Here is a 21,551-nt window from a genome sequence, read left to right as displayed (position 1 = left end):
ATGGCTTATGCTTCATCAGTTTTATTCAGCTGACGAATATCTAAAATTGAAATTCCAAATTATTGTGTGTTTATTTTGGTTTAATTTATATTATTAAATTCTAAGTGGACATTGTTATTTAATTTTACAGGTTTGATACCTTAATTTTCGGAAATCTATATCTATAAAAATGTTATGTTAGTTTGTGTACGCTTCAAAAACTCAAAACGTTCTGCACTGATCGAGCTGAAATTTTAGCACGATCATCGCGCACGCATCAAGGATTGTTTTTATCTATTTTTCTCAACCATTCAATCACAATGTGCCACAGCAAAGCGTGGCACGGTAAATCAAGTTTTGTATAAAATTGAAAAATACATTTATTATTATTAAAGTGTTATTATAATTCGCATGCCATAGAATGGCAGATTGTAATTTATAGCACGGAACTTGTTTTGCTTTATTATAACATCAAATTTTTAAACCTGCAATCACACGAATAAAGATGTGAATTTAATTTAGATTCCCACAACTGAGAATAAAAATAAGCTTTATTGAGTTTATAAATTTAAAATGCATATAAACATTTTTTGCAACTCTCTGGCAAACGCGGCCTGAGCGCTTTAACCAATTAGGCTACGGCACTCCTACCGTCGATGCCGAAACTATATGCCTTTTTCAGTTTTATAGTCAGTCTTATAGCGACTGTGGCACAATACGGACCTTTATTGACCTTATGGTGCTACAGTCATTATAAGACTGGTAATATTACATAACATACAGATTCCTGATTCAGTCATCAAAGTATGCAGTGCATTGTGGCCAAAAACAGTGAAAACTTACGCGCACTTTACACCCGCAGAATGTTGCCAGCTCACAAACTTTTTCCCATTTCCACATTTTATGGTGATCTCTTAGAACATTAGAGGTAACATAATTACTGTCATCTGCTAAATGGTATGAAGTGACTAACCGTTTGTTCGAGAAACCATTTTAAAGTGGAGTGGTTTATGATGCTCCAATATTAGTGGTGTACGCGGCTTCTGTATGTTCTTAATTCTGTGGCTTCTTCTATGAAGGAGGAGGCTAATGCCCCGCCCAAAACGTAGGACGTTACGTCTATATAGATGAATATTAAATGTAAAGCTTTTATTGTATGTAAGATATGTCATGTGGGTGCATGTAATATTTGTAACACCTACATGGTGTCTATCTTCTTTTAAGACTTTTTGCTGTCTGGAAGGGATCGCTATGTAGCGATTGTATCTTAGAGCAATAGCTCTATTGTTTGTAGGAAATGAATGAATGATTACAATTTTTAAACATACAGCTAAATCCTACTCCTACTAGTATTATAAATGTGTGGATGTTTGTTACTCAATCACGCAAAAATGGCTGAACGGGATTTGAATAAAATTTGGCATGCATGTAGCCTTTGACATGGCATACCTTTTATCCCGACTTTCTAAGTAATTCCCGAAAGAAAATTGAAAATTATTCACGAGATAAGCCGCGGACAGACATCTTTGAAATTGCATGTGCATTCAAAATTCAAAAAATTCAAAATTCAAAATTCATTTATTTCAAGTAGGCCTAATACAAGCACTTTTGAAACGTCAAGTGTGTCCGTGTGTAGTGACTCTACCACCGGTTCGGAAGGCAGATTCTACCGAGAAGAAGCCGGCAAGAAACTCAGCAGTTGCTCTTTTCCAACATCAAAAATTTACATTTTATATTTTAACATTCATTTTTCTATCTTGTGAGAGATGAAAGCGGAGCCGGATGCTTCCAAGCAACCTTGTCATTAAGAAACTCATCAATTGTATAATAACCTCGCTGTAATAAATGTGTTTTAACACATTCTTTAAACTTATGCATTGGTAGGTCCAAAATTACCTTAGGAATCATATTATAAAAGCGTATACTCAATCCCACAAATGACTTCTGCACCTTTCGCAGACGATATGCAGATGTCACTAATTTATGACCATTTCTAGTAAGTCGACTGTTTATATCCACTGTTTGTTTATAAAGACTAATATGTTGTCTTACAAATACTATATTGTTATAAATGTATTGTGAGGCTACCGTAAGTATACCAATTTCTTTAAATTTTTCACGGAGGGATTCACGTGATTTAAGTTTATATATTGACCGTACAGCTCTTTTCTGCAATATGAATATAGTTTCAATATCAGCAGCTTTGCCCCATAATAAGATCCCGTAAGACATCACACTATGAAAGTACGCGAAGTAAACAAGTCTTGCTGTTTCTACGTCAGTAATCTGTCTAATTTTCCTGACGGCGTAGGCAGCCGAGCTTAGTTTACCTGCTAGTGTATCTATATGGGTACCCCACTGAAGCTTACAATCCAAGGTCATGCCCAGAAAAACTGTGGAATCTTCCATTTTTAGTGATTCTCCATTTATTATTATATTTTTATTAACTTTCTTTACATTTGGTAAAATAAATCCACACACTTAGTTTTTTTTGCATTTAAAAGTAAATTATTGACAGTAAACCAGTGCGACACATGCGACATAGCACGGCTTACATCGTCAGAGTTGTCTCTACCTCTATCAGTTTTAAAAATTAGAGATGTATCATCAGCAAACAGTACAATGTCACAGGTTTCACTGACATAGTGTGGTAGATCATTTATATACACCAAAAATAGAAAGGGACCCAAGATTGAACCCTGTGGGACACCCATTGACGTAGCCGACCCCTGCGACTTAATGTCTTTTATGCAAACCCTTTGGGTTCTGTCACTGAGATAAGAGGCAACCAAATTTAGTGCAACGTTTTTGATACCATAATGGGCTAGTTTAAGAAGCAAGGTTTTATGATCAACACAATCGAATGCTTTGGATAGATCACAAAAAACACCAATGGCATTCTGCGAACGTTCCCAGGCATCGTACACATGTTTTAAAAGTTTAGCGCCTGCATCCGTGGTGCTACGACCTTTAGTAAAACCCTACTGCTCCGGATGTAGTAAGTTATTTACATTGAAGTGATTCAAAAGTTGATTTAATATAATTTTTTCAAAGACCTTACTAAGAGCTGGTAAGATTGAAATGGGTCTGTAATTGTTAATGTCGTTTTTATTGCCAGATTTAAATAGAGGTATAAGTTTACTATGTTTCATTAAATTTGGAAAAGTACCTCTATCAACACATTCATTAAAAAGTATGGCTAAGTAAGGGGCAATAACGTCTATAATGTTAGATATTACCATTACAGACATACCCCATAAATCACCGGTTTTTTTCTGTTTCAACAACTTAAAATTCTTTATTATATCATATGCAGATATATGTTTAAAATTAAATAAAACGTTGCACTCATTAACGTTGTTCCTCAATAAACTCTGAGCTGCAGTAGGTGAAGAATTAAGTGAATCAGTCAACAAAATAGGAACACTCTGAAAAAAGTTTTCAAAGGTACTTGCAACCTCACTGTCAGCGGTAACTTTATTATCATTAATAATTAATTCAAAGTTTACGTTGCGAGATTTAGCTTTCCCAGTTTCATTATTAACAATTTTCCAGGTTGTTTGTACTTTGTTATCCGATTTTATGATTTGATCCTTAAAGTATAGCGACTTAGCATGAAAGCAAACGTTCTTAAACGTTTTAGACTACATTTTTACGTGTTGTAGGAAAGCTGGAGTATGGTTATATTGTTTTTCACTATAGAGCTCATACAAATTATCTCTACTTTTGTATATGCCAATAGTTGCCCAATCGCTAAACTTTATTTTTTTATTGAAATCTATATGTTTGAAATTGAATATTTTGTTAAATTCATTTTCTATAATATTAAAGAGCGTACCATAAATGCTGTCAGGATGACCGTTCTTAAAGACAAGGGCAGGAATTTTGGATGATATTTCACCTTTGAATCGCGTCAATTTGCTCTTAGTTATCGGCCTACACTTGACGATATGTTCATCTTTGTTTATATTATTCAAAACAGTAATTTGTTGGCCACAATGATCTGATCTTAAGTTGGTTATTATCGATTTACCTAAGATATCACAGTTGAGAAAAATATTATCTAAACATGATGCTGAGGTTGCTGTGATTCTATAGCAAGCTCTCAAATAGTTACCCTGGTAGGATTAAAAATTGTTAACGAACGAAGCTTTGGACCCAATTCCGAATTCAACGCAGACGACGTCGCGGGCAGAAGCCAGTTGTAAAGAAATAATTAACACAAAGTATTCAATTTGGCGGCTTTATTGCTACGTAGCGATCTCTTCCAGGGAACCAATGGCTTAAAACACAGCTCAAGAGAAGAAGTTAGAGTATACATTTAACAGCTTTATCGGCAATAGAGCTATGCACCTATGGAATGTCTTTATTTATTTTATTTATTGGAGTTTACTCCTTAAGAATCGATTTTCATAAATAAGGCGCCCGGTATGAGAAAAATGTGAGGAGTAAAATCTACTAATGAATGACTTCGTTGCGTTTTCGCTTTGCGACGTTGCATGCCCGGCAACCGTGATGCGCAAACATGCAACGTCGCTTTCGCTTAATTAACTTATTTTTCCTATTTAAGTTACCAAGGAAACCGAATAACATCTAGATAAAGAAACAAACACATAAATGTATAAGTCAGAGTGAGATAGAAAACATAATACATTTTTTTACCTATTCTAGTTACTATGGAAACTAAATAATAAACATTACATTTATCTTCATAGTCCAGATACTCTACATCCACCTCAATATCTCGTAGGCTACTTTTAAGAAGTTACACATCCGCCGTGTGTGAATAAATTGCACAGGATTTTTAATTTACCCTTTCATATGGTATTGATCTTTATTCAGTTTAATAAACTCTTTTTGTGTATGTTTCGACAATCGTACTTAAGGAGTAAACTCCAGTTGTGCGTCGGAGCTGACACACACTTTTTATTTTTTTTATTGTTAGTGTCGCCTTTTTCATCAGTCTTATACAGAGTCTTGATTGAGTATGTAGTGAAACAGTTTAAAAATAGAAAGGACGACCATCAAAAAAACAAAAAGCACAAGAAAAGATATCAGCGCACCAGCTGAAGCCTAAGCCGCCTTGTCTATAATATATAATAACTAGCTGACCCGGATATAAATATCGGATTTTATATCTTTTAGCATTTCTATACCCGTCGTAACGTCTAAACGATAGGTCCCATTTGAATAATTTAAAGAGGAATTTGCAGGTATACAATCAATTTTAACTATAAAACTATTTCATTAGATAAGGATCTAATAGGAACGTCACTATCTTAAGATTGTACCCGTGTTTTGATTGACAAATTATAACAAAAAGCGGCTATTGTGTAACATTTAGACATTTAGCTTCCCGGACTTTTTTGTCGGTAATAATGATTACTTTAAACATTGCATCCATCCATATATACATACATCCATCCATCCATACATCCATCCATCCATACTAACTTTCGCATTTATATTATAAGAAGGATGGTACGCGTGCATTCGATCGTTTTCTCATATGCCTTGCTACTCGCTGTTATCTGTGAAGAGTTAGGTCCTTTGTCTCCGACAATATTTATCAGATCTTCGTTAAAATTACATAATACATGCGTGATAGTATATACTTTCAAATAAAAAAAGAAATATTAAAATCGGTTCAAATTTAACGGAGCTATGATATGATATAAATTGATAAAAATTTTCATCTAATTTCCTGGGAGAAGGTCATTGTTTATGGGGATAAAAAGTAGCCTATATTTTGACCCGAAATATCAGCTACCACTATACCGAATTTTATTTAAATCCGTTCAGTAGTTTTCACGTGATGACCCGACAGACAAACACACAAAAATTAAATAAAAATCTGTTTTGGACTCAGTATCGATTACAAAGCATCCCCCAGTCAAAATTTTCAAAATATATTAAATATACAGAAATCTTCCAGTTACAGTTTTATTATAAGTAAAGATAATTAGTACATCCAATTATTCATTCGCGGAAATGACCTCCGTCCCGTCACACCGTTTTCAAAATAGTGCTACCCAATCGCAATACAAACTGAACTGAACCCAAATCTGACATGCAATCTCATCATTTCCTTCAATTTGTCAATGCGGCAATTCCGTGAATCTCTTCCATTGATAACAAACGTAACTAGCATGGTAAAGTCAAAACAATAAGACATCTTTGACGCTATTCCAGTGCCTTAAATTCTTTTAATTTGAACTACAGTTTTATAAACAGGAATTTTGGCGATTGTTTCCACTACGTAGTACGTACATATATTATGTATTTTATATATTTATAAATATTATGTATATTTTATATTTATATATTTAGTGTATTTATTTAAATTGTGTATGTATTTGTATCTATACATTTTGGTTTTTATCCGCCTAATCCGGGTCAGGAACCACCTGAATCACTAGGAATCCGATTAAAGCAATTCTTAGGTTTTATCTATTAGACTAACCAAGAAAAAAATCGTCAACGGCTGGTTGTACGGAAATTAAGACCTAGATGTATGTTTTGTGTGATGAGTTAATATATAAATAAATAAATAAAAAAGAAAACGGGCAATGTTTATTGTTATTAGGTACACAAAACAGGTAATAACTAAAAGTAGATCTAAATATAAGTAATAACAACCCAAAGTATGTGTACACAACTTGGAATGAAATTAAATAAAAAGTAAAGATAAAATTAAAGTTGAAACAAAAAAGAAACACTTAAAAAATAATATATATATATGATTTCCCTAAAGATTATGTGGAATAGTGCTTAATAATTTCATTTTTAAAAATATTTATTCTAAGGCATTAGACATTAAGATGTTGTGGAAGAAATATAATAAATTTTTGGTTATATCTTCCTGACGCTTGCTTTACAAAACCCTTGTTCTTTCCACTTGCAGCAAATCCACGACCACATAGCCTACCGGTACGAGATCCTAGAAGTGATCGGCAAAGGTTCCTTCGGCCAGGTGATACGGGCCTTGGACCACCGCTCCGGAAACCAAGTGGCCATCAAGATCATCAGGAACAAGAAGCGGTTCCATCACCAGGCCCTGGTGGAAGTGAGGGTGCTAGACCACCTGAGGTTGAAGGACAAAGACCAAGCGCACAACGTCATCCACATGCTGGACTATTTTTACTTTAGAAACCATTTGTGTATCAGTTTCGAGCTTATGAGGTAAGGAATTTACTTTTCTTCTCATTGTTTTGTTTATTATGAATATCCAATAGTGTTTTGTTTCACAATGATAAAAGCGAACTGTTATGCAGCCCTACTGTGTTTCCACATAAACTAACGCCGCATCCACAGAACTCCATACAGATTTCACAGATTTAAAGATTTTAAACTAAGATTTTCGTGGTTAATCGACATTTCTTAAATATAGTTCAACGGGTACATACCACTATAATATTTTTGGATTTGTCGATATTTCGACCCAGTTGCATGGATCGTGGTCACGACGGGACTGCGTAGTTACGAGATGTCAAGTTGGATGACAAGGGCAGAATCTGACTACCCGTTTTCGTGTTCTTTTTGTCGGTATTTCACGAACTGTTCGACACACTACTCTGACAACGTCACTTTTAAATTGAGAAGCTGTACGATGCTTTCTTGGTCTGCATAATTCTACCACTGGGGTCCACACACTTGCTAACTTAAAACCGTCCTCACGATTGAAGTTTGTGTGCTTCCGAATTTCACAGATACCTAAAGTTTATAACATCTTTCGATTGTCAGTGGGTTACGAATAAATACATCTGTTATTTTTGTTTAATTCTATGCATTTGAAAGAGTTAGGAAAGTACGAGAACATCATGAGGAAATGCCCATTCTTGAGAGTTCGACATCTCTGAAAGGCGTGTGAAGTCTATTAATCCGCAATCATTAGTTATTCAAAGAGGAGACTCGTAGTAGACTGGTAGAATGATATATGATAAAACTAGATCTAATTTAGTGGTAATAAAAAAAATATCCTACTAACTAATATTGTAAATGTCAAAGTGTGGATGTTTGCTACTCAATGACGCAAAAACGGCTGAACGAATTTGAATGAAAATTGGCATGCATGTAGCTTTTGACATGGAAAAGAACATAAGCTACCTTTTATCCGATTCTTTAAGTAGTTCCCGGGGAAAATAAAAAAATATTTACGAGCTAAACCGCGGGAAAACTTGTAATTTGGTATACATTCACTAATGCTATGGAAAAGGACATGTACATTTTATTCCGATCTCTCATAGTTCCCTTGGTAAGATTAAAAATTGTTAACGAGCGAAGCTTTAGATCCAATTCTGAAGTCCACGCTAGTATGACATAAAGCTGTGAAAGATAGTTGGCCGCAGGGCACCCGTAAGAAGTAATGTACCCAACAAATTTAATGACTTGTCAACATTTTTTACACTATTCATGATTATTATAAAAAGCTGTGATAGCCTAGTAGATCAGGCTACGTCTTTCCTTCCGTGGAGACCGAGTTCGAGCCCCGGCACGCGCCACTGACTCTTCGGAGTTAAACGCGTTTGAATTTAAGCAATTTAAATATCACGTGATTTAAACGGTGAAGAAAAACATCGTGAGGTAACCTGCATGCCTGAGAGTTCTCCATAATGTTCTCAACGGCGTGTGAAGTCTACCAATCCGCACTTGGCCAGACTTGGCAGACGGTCTAAACCCTTCTCATTCTGAGAGGAAACCCGTGCCGGTAATGTGTTGATGATGATGATGACGATGAGTGATTATAATAATGTATGAATAATGGATTCGAACCCACCACCAAAACCGCAAATAGCAAAATTGCAAGCATTGACCCGCAACGTCGTTCGCGTGATACCCCAAAATCCTCGCCAAATTGCACATCAATCAAGTTAACCGCAGAAAACTTCCTTAAATTCGAAAGAATTATAGGAATTTCTTCGAAAGCAAACTTCCCTTCAAACATGCAGAACTTTGCAAAATTGCAATTGCAAAAAAGCGAAGGATCTTAAGACGTATCGATTCGAGCTCCACGCGCAGAGGCTAATGAAAGGCACCGTTGCGGCTGTGTCATGCCGTACCAGGAAGAAGTTAAAAGCTATCTATTATGATTAATTTGGGTAGCTGCATTAGCCGTTTCCATTAACCTTTAATACAACATTAATTCAATGTTATTAAAGATCTTGGGGATGATAATGCTGAAGGTCGTAATGGCATTGTGTATTATGATGTTTTAAAATGAAGTTATGTGATTGTAAGTTATGGGCGGTCTTATTGGAGATCAATCCAAAGAAAAGATTCCGAACTGAATGAATTAAGCTGGTACTTACTTCTGGTACTTTCTTATTGCCTGCTTACTGTCTCAACATTTAGGAGCCATTCCTTTATTACATTTTTTAATTTTTTGTCGCGGTGGAAGATGAGGCTACCATTGTGCTTTGGTCAGGACATAGGTTATGTGGCATTCCCTCCATTTGAGGCGGGGGGGGTTTCACCGAACTAAAAACCGCAATTGTATGCCCCTCTTGTTGGCCTAACTAGACGCCCGGGGAACTAAGACCTTAGGCCTTAGGTCCTAGGTTCAACAATATAATTCACTAAATATCTAAAAACGTAGAGTAATCACACACTACATACCAGTCATACCAGTGGCGTGAATAGAGGGTATGCACAGTATATGCAGATGATATAACATGAAAAAATCTCCAGTATGAGTTATAAATACTTGAGGGTAGGCTTTTTATAACTCTCAAAATGCCTATCATTAAGTTTTTTTATAACTGGTACTGCTGAAGATTTTCTTCATTTTGTATCGTTTGCATACCCTGTGTATACCCTCTATGCACGCCACTGCTACATACTTTTGGTTGTATAGGAGGGCCAGAAAACTTATTATGTTCCTAAATAATAATTTGTGACTATAATAAGAAATATTAATTGTATAACATATTAAATCAATGGTTATAATTTTACAATAACGGATGCTTTTATTTTAATTTTATAAAATATCTTTATAAATTTTCAAAATGCATATAAACATTTCGGAACCGACGGGACTTGAAACTGCGACTCTCTGACAAAGAATTACAAAAAAGAGTGTAAATTGGAAAGTGCGCGAAACGGAAACCTAACATTTTAGGTCCCGTTTTAGTTTGCGAGGTTCTACAATCGAATCACAATAACTAGTGTAACGAACGTTTCTTTTGTCCGACAGTATCAACCTGTACGAGCTAATCAAGAAGAACAATTACCAGGGCTTCAGCCTCAGTCTCATCAGAAGGTTTGCGAGCTCACTGCTGCGCTGTCTGAGGCTACTGGAGAGCGAGAACATAATACATTGCGATCTTAAACCAGTAAGTATACAAATATACAATAGTACATTTCGATTACCCTTTCTGAAGAACCTGGTTTGGTACCCGGTAGGCTAAATTTTCGGCGTTATAAATGAATGATTGATTGAATGAATGAATGAATACACTTTTATTGTACACTAAAGAAAAAAAGTAGTTACAGAGATATAAATACATATCAAGAGAGTACAATTTGGTGGAGTTATGTCCGTTTTAAGCAATTAAATATCAATGATTTCACCGGTAAAGAAAAAAAAGAAATGTTATGAAAATTAAGCGAAACTCTACACTCAGCGAAAAGCGGGAGAATCTGTATGGTGTAATTTATAATTTCCTCAATCTTTATACCTACTCCACACACCAAACAGATCTTCGGTAATGTACCTACTCTTTACGCACGTTTTGCCCCGATACCGGATCATTCTCGGGAGATGTTAACTTTACTCTGAATAATTCTTAAGATTGATGAGGAATATTTTTTATGAATAATATACAAAAATACTTATAATATACACATAAACACTCAGACACTGGAACACACACATGTTCATTACATAAACCTTTCCCAGTTGTGGAAAACGAACCCAAGGCTTTGGACTGCGAAAGCAAGGTCGCTGCCCACTGCACCAATCGGCCGTCAGATAACCGCCATGTGGAGTGTTGAGTCAACCGGTGATGTCCCGATAGTTATTTTACACTTCAGTCAATGGTCTTCTCGCGAAAAGCTTTGACCAACATCTTAAGAAGCTTTTGCTTGGTGTGTTGGATCAAGGGTCTACAGAAGGCAGTAGGTCTTGAAACGGCGCTTACTGTGAGGAGGTTCCTCACTCTGGAGCCCTGACCGCCGGTTGCTTGGGTACTCAAAAGCCTCGCAAGCGGAGGAGTGGTGGAGTGTTATTTTTTTATAATTTTTTAAGTAAAAAGTACCTATATAAATAAATGATAGATAAAATTGGTTTTTAAAATATATCTCTATACTTAATTTATTTTAAAACAATTCTCAAAAGAGTGGATATTGGGATTAATGTTAGTACTTATGGGAAAATTTTACGCATAACTTATTGTACGCGAATGAAATAATTACGACGAACGGCAATCTGTGTGAGTAAAGTTATTGGCAAGATCGGTGCCTACCTACTTTCGAATAGAATTCGTTTATTTTTGCGTACCTACCTGCTAATCGAATTTCGTACAAAATTCGATTAGCAGCTACGCAACAATGAGCCAATGAGATAATCTACGAGATTTCAAAATGTTATCTAGTACTGCACAATTTCTCTTCGGTTTCGTGTCCCACAATATCCCAGTTTTTGGTCGAATTTTATACAACTAGGTTATCATTACCACGTAGTACTTTATATTGTTGGGAAAACACTGTATTTACATAGTATAATAATCTATTAGGACTTCCCAAATCCTAACAAAAGGCTGAAACGATTTTTTTTTATTGAATGAACGGTAGATTGCTTTGGAGTGTTCTTCGCTGTGTTTGATGAAAATCAGTCCAAGATAGCCGAAGCCACAATATGACGAGTTGCACAACTTTACTTACCTCCCTCAATATGGGTATCAAATGTTTGACTAGTAGAATACTATACACTATGACAAATTTCAAATACAAGACAACAACACATCCGACAAGATATCCGACACGACTAAATGGTGGAAAAAACCTTGTTAAATAAATAAATAATAATAAATAAATATACAACAACAATAAACACAGCGCCATCTAGCCCCAAAGTAAGCGTAGCTTGTGTTATGGGTACTAAGATAACTGATGAATATTTTTATGAATAATATACATAAGTACTTAGAATTTACATATAAACACCCAGCCACTGAGAAACATTCATGCTCATCACACAAACATTTTCCAGTAGTGGGAATCGAAATAAATAAATAATAATAAATAAATATACAACAACAATAAACACAGCGCCATCTAGCCCCAAAGTAAGCGTAGCTTGTGTTATGGGTACTAAGATAACTGATGAATATTTTTATGAATAATATACATAAGTACTTAGAATTTACATATAAACACCCAGCCACTGAGAAACATTCATGCTCATCACACAAACATTTTCCAGTAGTGGGAATCGAACCCACGGCCTTTGGCTCGGAAAGCAAGGTCACTGCAAACTGCGCCAATCGGCCGTCAAAATGACCTCAATCAACTTATTTTGATTACTTTGTTAAAAACTGAAATAAACATTTGAAAATCATTCGTCTAAAGTATAAGGTATATTTTGTATGGTTGAACACCTAGTAAAAACGTTTCCCGTAAATTCCCATCTTTGGAATAGCAAGCTCGTCTCGTCAGTTTAAACTTACACCATACGTCGCGAATATAAATTTTGCACGGGGCGATCAAATTCCATAATCTGGCTTAAAGTAAGTGAAAGTAAAGTTCGTCCCATAAGTGAACAGTTAGACGGCTTATATGTTTTGTAAATATTAATGTTAGTTTAGAAAAATAGTAGTTAGTATGTTAGAAATAGAAAAAGAAAATATTTATAAGAAAAACTCAGTACGACCAATCTTTGGAATTCTGACCCTTAAACCAGGAAATCCTGTATCTTAGGGGAATGTGTTTTCTAATTTAATTTATATTTAGTACTTGAAATAAACGAATGAATGAATACACTTTTATTGTACACCACATAAACATATAGTAAAATTATAAATAAAAATTTAACAAAAAGTATACAATTGGCGGCCTTATCGCTACATGGCGATCTCTTCCGACAACCAAAGGCAAAAACACACAACACAGCAAAGAGTTAAAAATCTGGCTTAACAAATTGTCTAGGCTCTAGATATCTTTATGTGTGTTCCAGGAAAACATCCTGCTCAAAGCTCGCGGCAGTTCTTCAATCAAGGTCATAGACTTCGGCAGCTCTTGTTACACGCACGCGAGGGTCTACACCTACATCCAGTCGCGGTTCTACAGAAGCCCAGAGGTGATACTGGGCCTGCAGTACGGCACACCGATTGACATGTGGAGTATGGGTGAGCATTCATTTAATTTATTTATTGAAGCTATACTTTTTTACGCAATACACACATCGCCATCTAGCCCCAAAGTAAGTTATGGGTACTAAGAAAGCTGATGAATATACTTCTGACGAGGCGAAATCGTTTAAATAAGAAAATAATAAATATAGAAAACTTGGTTTGATTTGATGAACTTTGACGAGAAAAAATAAGCTTGCATAAAAAGAAGCAGATTCCCTTCGAAGCACTTATGATAAGGACCTACCCAAAAAAAGTTTCTTTTACAATAACAATATATTGTAACATTCGGGTATGAAGTTAGCAGCTTTTATGGGTAAACTGAGCCATAACCAACAAACCTGTTGGCGAATCTTTGACCTCTATAACAGTGGTGTCCAAAAAGTTGTGAATAGTACACGGAATTGATAAACACTATTATGATCTTACGCAAACTGTAATAGAGGTTGTAGTCGCGTGAACAGTTTCGTAATTTTTAAGGCATTTGAGCGGTAGCGGGTATTACGTAAGCGACAGGTTTGTAGAAAGCCGAGAGAAAGGCGCCACGTGCGATCCGCAAACACCAAGAATCGACATACCTAAAAGTCTGCCTCGTTTACGCAATACAAGACGGATTCACGTATTTTGCATATATTATTGTTAAGGGGCTACCTTCGAAGCGATATAAGGCTATGAAGGCTAGCGATAAATTAATTAGCGAGAAAAATTTGAAGATAGCAAGATTAATAACTTGAAGCAAAACAGTTAAGTAACTGTTTTTGTAAAAAAAAACTTTATTTTTTTAAATTCCGGATAACGTAAAGCCTCACGAGCCTCCTCGTGATTGATAATCCAAACACATATCTACACTCACGAGTCGTTTATGTTCAAAAATAGAAATTCTTCAGCTTTACATTATATACCTGAATTAAAAAGTACAGAAAGATTGGTTAATGCGAAGCGGCGATAGCCTAATGGTTATGGCCCTAGCTTCCCTTTCGTAGGCATCGAGTCAGATTCGGAGTTTTGTGCGTTTTTAATTTAAGCATTTAAAATATCTCTTACTGTAAAGTAGAGGAGAGTTCTTTTCATTCTTAAAGGTGTGTAAAGTTTACCAATTCTCACTTTGCCAGCGCGGTGGACTACGGCATAAACATTCTGAGAGGAAACCTCTGATTTGTGTCCTATACTGGGCCGCTAATTTTTTGATGACAATGATGATGATTTCGTATATACACATAAAACGTAACGTATATTCGAAGGAGTATTTGTAATTTTACCCACATTATGTTTTTAGCTCAAAATAATTAACATTAAAAGCCTATAAATATAACAATAAAATCGGAAGCAAAAAAAATATCTCACATAAATATGCTTGGGAGGGCCCTTAACTGTTAAGTGATGAGTATGACATAAAATATGCCATATATTACATAATACAGCGTCTCTAGATTAAGAGCACTGAACTGGGGTACGAAACATAGGAAACGATTAAAGCTTCGTTGGTTTGGCACTAACTGGTTACAAATTGCTTGTAAATAACATATATTTCATAAAGAATTCAGTAAATTGTTGCCGTAAATAAGCGATGTATAATTAAGGTGGTAAAATAGTGGCGTTATAACCACCATAGATAAGTACCATAGACATAATAGTGAGTCAAAAGAAATATCTATTAAAATAACTTAAAAAAAATTAAGAAACGATAGAAGTAAGTAGGTTAGTTGTATGGTAAGGATAGGTATTGTAGGTACGCAGGACGCAAAATGGTGGGATGCTATAATTAAATATATGTCTGTGGCATCATAGCGCTCTAACAGGTGAACTGATTTCGTTTTTGTTTTTTTGTTTGAAAGGTTAATTAGTCGAGAATGTTCTTAGGTATGTTTGATGAAAATCTGTTCAAGATGGCCGCCACCACAAAATGGCGCCTTACTTATTTTTTCACAATTAACTTAATATTAGTATCAAATGAAAGGGCATCCCAATAACGGCTGCTCCCTTGCTGCATGCCACAGTACAGTAGAAACAATAAAGTACGGTGCGATTCAATTCATGGTGCGTGCGCAAGAATAAAAGTTTGTTCGAAGGGGCAACTTCTATGTTTTTTCGTTCGCTGGGTACGGAGAGTTTTGTTTACAGAAAAACCCAAAAATTCTGTATGGTCTGGAAATAGAACCCAGGGCTCGTAAACCACAATCTGTCTGTTTTGTCTGGTGTCGGGTCGACGTTGGCCGTGGCTAGTTACCACACTATCAGCAAAAACGTGCTGCTAGGCGATTTAGTGTTCCGGTGCGATGTCGCGTAGAGACCGATTAGGGGTATGACTACCACACTCCCTATATTAGATTACCCCACTATAATCTTAGACTGCACCATCACTTACCACCAGGTGAGATTGCAGTCAAGGGCTTAACTTGTAGTGGAATAAAATAAAAAAATACCAGTATCAATCATACTGATTATACCAGATCCATTATGATGAAGGTTTAATAATCTGACTCCAGGATGCATCCTTGCGGAACTCCACACGGGTTACCCGCTGTTCCCGGGGGAGCACGAGTCGGAACAGCTCGCCTGCATCATGGAGCTGCTGGGGCCACCACCACCAGACCTGCTGCTGCACGCTACGAGGAAACGGCTGTTCTTTGGTAAGAGCATATTAGAAGTAAGAATTTTTTACTCGTAATTACGCATACTAACTGAGCAACTCTACATTCATCTAATCAAACGATTTTTTCGCTACAGACTCAAAAGGATCACCACGCACGGTTACAAACTCCAAGGGTCGGAAACGAAGACCGGGTTCAAGGACTCTCTCGACAGCCGTCCGAAGCGATGATCCCGCCTTCCTGCATTTTCTACATCGATGTTTAGAGTAAGTCTTTTTTTTATTGATCTTGTGACTGATTTCCAGAATTAGACTAAATTGCGTTTCAAGTTAGAGTGGTGATATCCTAGCGGTTATAACATCGGCTTTACTTTCGGTAGGGCCAGGTTCAAACTCCGGCATGCACATATACGTCGTACTTTTTTTTTGTATTTAATTATTTGTCAATCGTGAGTTCGGATACTTATTCATTTATGTTAGGATGTGTACCGATAACGTAATGTAGATTAAACTTTACAAAGTTCAAAAAGGTATTTCACATAACAGTTATCATGTAAACCATCTTCAAACACTATTGTCTATTAATATGACGGGTACTTGACCGAAATTTTGACACTATTGTGTACAATTACAATAGAGGCTAGTTGTGCCTTCCTATGAATTACATTAGTATCGTAGTCAGTAATATTCACAGGTTATGATATGAGGTTAGCAGTGGCGGGCACTTCATACATGCTCAAAAGCACTGCCTAACCTAAAATTTATATTTAACTCGTATAGGAGGAGGATTTTAATAATAATAATAATCAATTTTATTTCAGGCGTAGCCCTCATACAGTGCAATTAACATTAAAAAAAAACTAAAAAATAAACCATTATATGAAATTCTAACATTTACCATTACTATTATATAAAATTAATTAATTTTACCAATATATGAAATTTTTCCGCTGTATGCATACCCTGGTAAGAAACTGATTGCACGCCACTGGAGGTTAGATCTTCCGGTGTTTAGCCAAAAGCTAATTCTCAAAACGTGTCAAACTGTTATGTATTCATTCACTTATGTAGTGAATGAATACATAACAGTTACAGTACTATTAAGTATTTAGAACTGGTCATACAAAAGCCAAAGGAAGAAAAAGAACTGGTTAATCGTATCTGCGTGGCTAAGATGCTGCTTGGATTATATAATGGAGTCAGCAAATTGAGCAAATTATAACTTGATGACGGCTCTTGGAGCGTATTTAACTTCGCTACAAACAACCCCCCCCCCCCCCATTTTGTTGCCCCCTTGTTTCTCCCTGAAACATTTTTCTTTAAATACTTGAACAAGTTAGCCCTTGACACTAGCTATGCAGCACGTCTTTGTCGGCAGGGTGTTAACTAGCCTCGGCCGAAGACTGCCGTCAGACCAGATCAGAGAAAAATTGCATATATACATTATTCTCAAATCGCGTAAAATTGTCGTATATTCGTTTTACGTTTAGCTATACAAGTTACAACGTGTAGCCGAATAACGAAATAATGTGAAGGTTGCATAAGTATATCTTATAAGGAATTACCCTGTAAAAATATTAAATTAAAAGAAGCATATTGTTTTTCCCATATAAACTAAATCAAAACATTTTGAGTGTTTACTTATCTAATATCTTTAAACGAGCATTCTTGTATATATATATATACAAGAATTGCTCGTTAATAATTGGAATGTCGGAATCGGCTCCAACGATTTTCATGAATTTTAGTATACAGGAGGTTTTTGGGGCTATAAATCGATTTAGGATTAATTTTTAGAAAATGTAATTTTATTTGTGTTTTCCGGTAATGTTGCACGGGTCAGCTAGTGACAACCCTATTGAAGATAAACACCGACACGCACATAGTACCTTTGCTACGCGACGCATACCTTTATAGTAGATTAAATAAATGACAGGAGTCACTTGATTTTAATTTTGCATGTGATGTTTTGGCTGAATCAGATTTTTTTTTTCAGTAAAAACTACGGCAGTGGTTTACTCAAAAACTATTAGCGTTTCGGTTTCACATATAAATCTCAGAGATAGTAAATAATGTGTCTCTAAAGCCTGTGAAGCAATATTTCGGTTTTCATTAACACGTTGTATATAGAACTGAACATCCAAAAAGCAAAAGAAGAAATAAAACTAGCGTAAGATAGGTTTAAATTTTTGATGAAGCAGTGCGTAAGTTGGCAAAGAACGTTCATACGTGCTGTATATCACTTCGCTTGCCTTTTGTTTTCTGTAATACCACCCTACCACACTAATCTGCCGATACTATGTCTATAAATTGACATTCGTATGGGTTCCTTGCTTAACCGCGGAACCTAAAAATGAACATATAACGGAATTCACACGTTCTTTTTTATTTCGTTGAATAATTAGTCCAATATAATGGACACATTATTCATGAGCTGGTAATGTTGATAGTTCTCCGAGATACTTAACATTATCTAATCAGTGCAGGTTGCGTATAATTCGCATAAAATACACAATGATGGAGTACATATAGAAAAAAAAAGAAAAACATGTTTTAGCTTTAAACCTGCTCTATGTAGAATCAGTCTAACTTTTGAATTTCACTTGAAGCTTTGTATTTCTTTTATATTTTACAATGAACTATAGATGTCCCTTAAAAAGTTCAAAAGTTTGTATTTAACGTAAGCTCGGACTTAATATCCTATTACAGTATAAACGACTAACCTAACGATAAAAAAGCTTGGTTATAAATTATTGCTCTAACCAGGTTATAGTTTTAAATGACAATGGGAGATAGTGGCTAAGTTTGTTGTGGGTTTCGTCTTAGACCAGGTCGCGTTTGGAACCCTCCTAGCTTTAGTTTTAAGTCGACGAATTTAGTTATCGCCATCAACTCACTTCCACATAAAAAGCAGGCCTAAATTTATACATATGAATTCGTTGAATATGTACATACATATTTTACATGAAATGTATGCATAAAAAATGCCGTCTGTGTGCCCTATTTAAATAAAGGAATATTTGACTTAGACTTTGACTTTTGAATTTTGACTTTAAATTTACAACTATTTATATAATAAGTATGGTAGATACCTAAGACTACCACGGCAGTAAAAATTTCATCAAGCAAGCAAAAGCATTCTAGTACCGGCAAAGAAAATAATAATGTTTGTTTATGTAAGCAATAGAGTAAAACTTTCACGCAAGTTCACACTTTTTTGTGAAGCCGGAGGACGGAAGATGTTTGTGATGATAGGGATGTGAAGTTTTCAAATGCAAAAATCTGCTACTAGTAATGTTATATACTTACGGATCGGAAACGAGGTCGCTATCTCATAAGAAGGCTTGGAGTCACTCAGCCAGCGATGGAAAGAGCTATGCTCGGAGTATCTCCACATGATCAAGCAGATCGGAAAAGAGGAGATCCATAGCAGAACAAGAGTTACCGACATAGCGCGCAGCTCGGAGAACAGATGGACGTTGGGTACCAAGGTGTTGGAATGCCAACCCCGCACCGGATAACGCGGCGTTGGTCGACCCCCAGGTGCACAGACGACATCAGACGAATCGCGGGAAGCCGCTGGAAACAAGCGGAAAAGAATCGTGGAGTTTGGAAAGCCCTACAAAAGACCTATGTCCAGCGGTGGACGTCAAATGCTATTGCAAAATGATTGAACTCAATTAAATTATTTCGCAAAACTTACCTACTTCTTATTGCTATAACCTTTTAGCAGAATTGCGTCTCTAATGATGACCGCAAATTACCTTTCAGTTAGAAGTCATTTATGGTTTTGTTGTAGTAAAAATATTATTTTACTAGCTATTTTTTTCACCCGGGTTTTCCTTCCTCGTTTTTTAACAAATCCCTGGAGAACAGTTTGTTTTCCTGGGATAAAATGAAGCCTATGTTACTCTCCGTCTCTTTAAATAACTGAATGCCAAAAATCAATTTGATTAGTTCCTTAGCTAATACGTGAAGGAACGACAAAGAAACAAAAACACTTTCGATTTTTTTTTTAACTATAATAGCTTGACCACTATCTTACCTGATGGATATTGTAGATCTGGGCTACGATACGACGCGATTGCCTAGAAGATGCCTATTCCCTCTGGTTTTAAAGATACCCAGGTTGTAAGAATTAAGAAAAACAAAACTCGGACGGGTGTTCCAAACCCCAGCCACGCGTATTAGAAAAGAGGATGCAAATCGCTTCGTGCGAGTTTTTGGGATATAAACAACAGAGGGGTGAAAAACCGCCCGGTGCCTTGCAGTTCGATGGTAGAATGGTGAGGAGGGGATGAGATCGAATAGTTTCTGAGCACACTCTCCAAAGTGTATCCCATAGAACACCGAGAGACTGGCTACCTTACAGCGAGCTTTCGAGTTTAGCTAAGAGTGGTGAATCCTCGCCTTCAAGTCTTCTGGCTCGGCGATCCACAGCACCAAGCATACGTCAAGTCTGTCTATTGCAGTGACTCACCCAACAGTTTTGAAATCACGTCAACAAATGCTGACATAAAAATAGTCGCGCTTTTCATAAATCATTTATTTTTGATTTATCTTATGTTAAACTAGAACTGGAACTGGGCGCGTCACATATGTCGAAGGGAGGACGGGCGGTGGAGCCGAGTGATTCTGGATTGGCAACCGCGTACTGGACACAGAAGCATTGGCCGACCACCAGCTCGATGGAGAGATGATATTGTAATGGCAGTAGGGAAGAACTGAATGCAGCTAACCAGCAATAGACCGAGATGGCGTGCAAATGAAGAGGCCTTAGTCCAGCAGTGGACTGAGATAGGCTGATGATGATGATGATGATGATGATGAAACTAGAACTGAATATATACGATAAGGCTATATTCTTATATATACATTGATAAATATACCACCTTTTTATCGCGGTACATACCTTAACTATATCATCATCATATTAACCCATTACCATCCCACTACAGGGCACGGGTCTCCTCTTATAATGAGGAGGAGTTAAGACCGTAGTCCACCACACTGGCCCACTGCGGATTGGTGGACTCCACACGCTTTTGAGAACAGTATGGAGAACTCTCAGGCAGGTTTCCTCACGTTTTCCTGCACCGTTGAAGCAAGTGTTTAAAACGCAAATAAATTAGAAAAATAAGAGGTCTGGTATTTGAACTCGGCCCCCCGAAACTGAAGTCGAAGTCCTGTCCGAAACTGTATACCTAAAATTAATAAGCAAGGAAATTTCAAGAAATTCTTTCTAAAAACCGCATATCGAAATGGGATCTGACTTTGAAGAGCTTTTCTAAATGTTCTAAACGCGTTTGTCGCATCAGCCACATGGTTACATCACTAGCGGTGAGTTAATGAATGAATTAAAACCGGTCGGATACTGTGTACGATAATAAAAGTAAAAGTTCTTTCTCACGATAATAAAGATAATTAAAAAATTCCACTTCATTTCTTTCGCACTATTTGGTAAAAAGCTGTCTACCGTTTGATGAATGTTCTTTCTAAACCTCTTTTACCAACGCACCTATCGCAACAATCATTGAATTAAAATTATGAAAATTAAGCCGCTACGCACGTTTCGCTCGGAAACCGGAGCGTCCTCTTCACTTTACAATGAACTTAACAATTATTCATTGTAAAGT

General features: G+C 36.3%; 1 protein-coding gene across 1 annotated transcript in view; it reads left to right on the top strand.

Annotated features, from left to right (window-relative positions):
- LOC120637450 (dual specificity tyrosine-phosphorylation-regulated kinase 2) overlaps positions 1 to 21,551 on the top strand; it is a 71,675-nt gene that overhangs the window by 36,980 nt on the left and 13,144 nt on the right. Inside the window, exons 4-8 of the mRNA XM_039909299.1 lie at positions 6,884 to 7,161; positions 10,172 to 10,310; positions 13,151 to 13,322; positions 15,812 to 15,955; positions 16,053 to 16,182. Coding sequence (XP_039765233.1) covers positions 6,884 to 7,161; positions 10,172 to 10,310; positions 13,151 to 13,322; positions 15,812 to 15,955; positions 16,053 to 16,182 — 863 coding nt within the window. The remainder of the gene's footprint in view (positions 1 to 6,883; positions 7,162 to 10,171; positions 10,311 to 13,150; positions 13,323 to 15,811; positions 15,956 to 16,052; positions 16,183 to 21,551) is intronic.

This window comes from Pararge aegeria, chromosome 3, assembly GCF_905163445.1.
Source record: "Pararge aegeria chromosome 3, ilParAegt1.1, whole genome shotgun sequence".
NCBI lineage: Eukaryota > Metazoa > Arthropoda > Insecta > Lepidoptera > Nymphalidae > Pararge > Pararge aegeria.
Note: the sequence above shows the minus strand (reverse complement) of the source record. Positions and strands in the feature narration are given on the sequence as shown.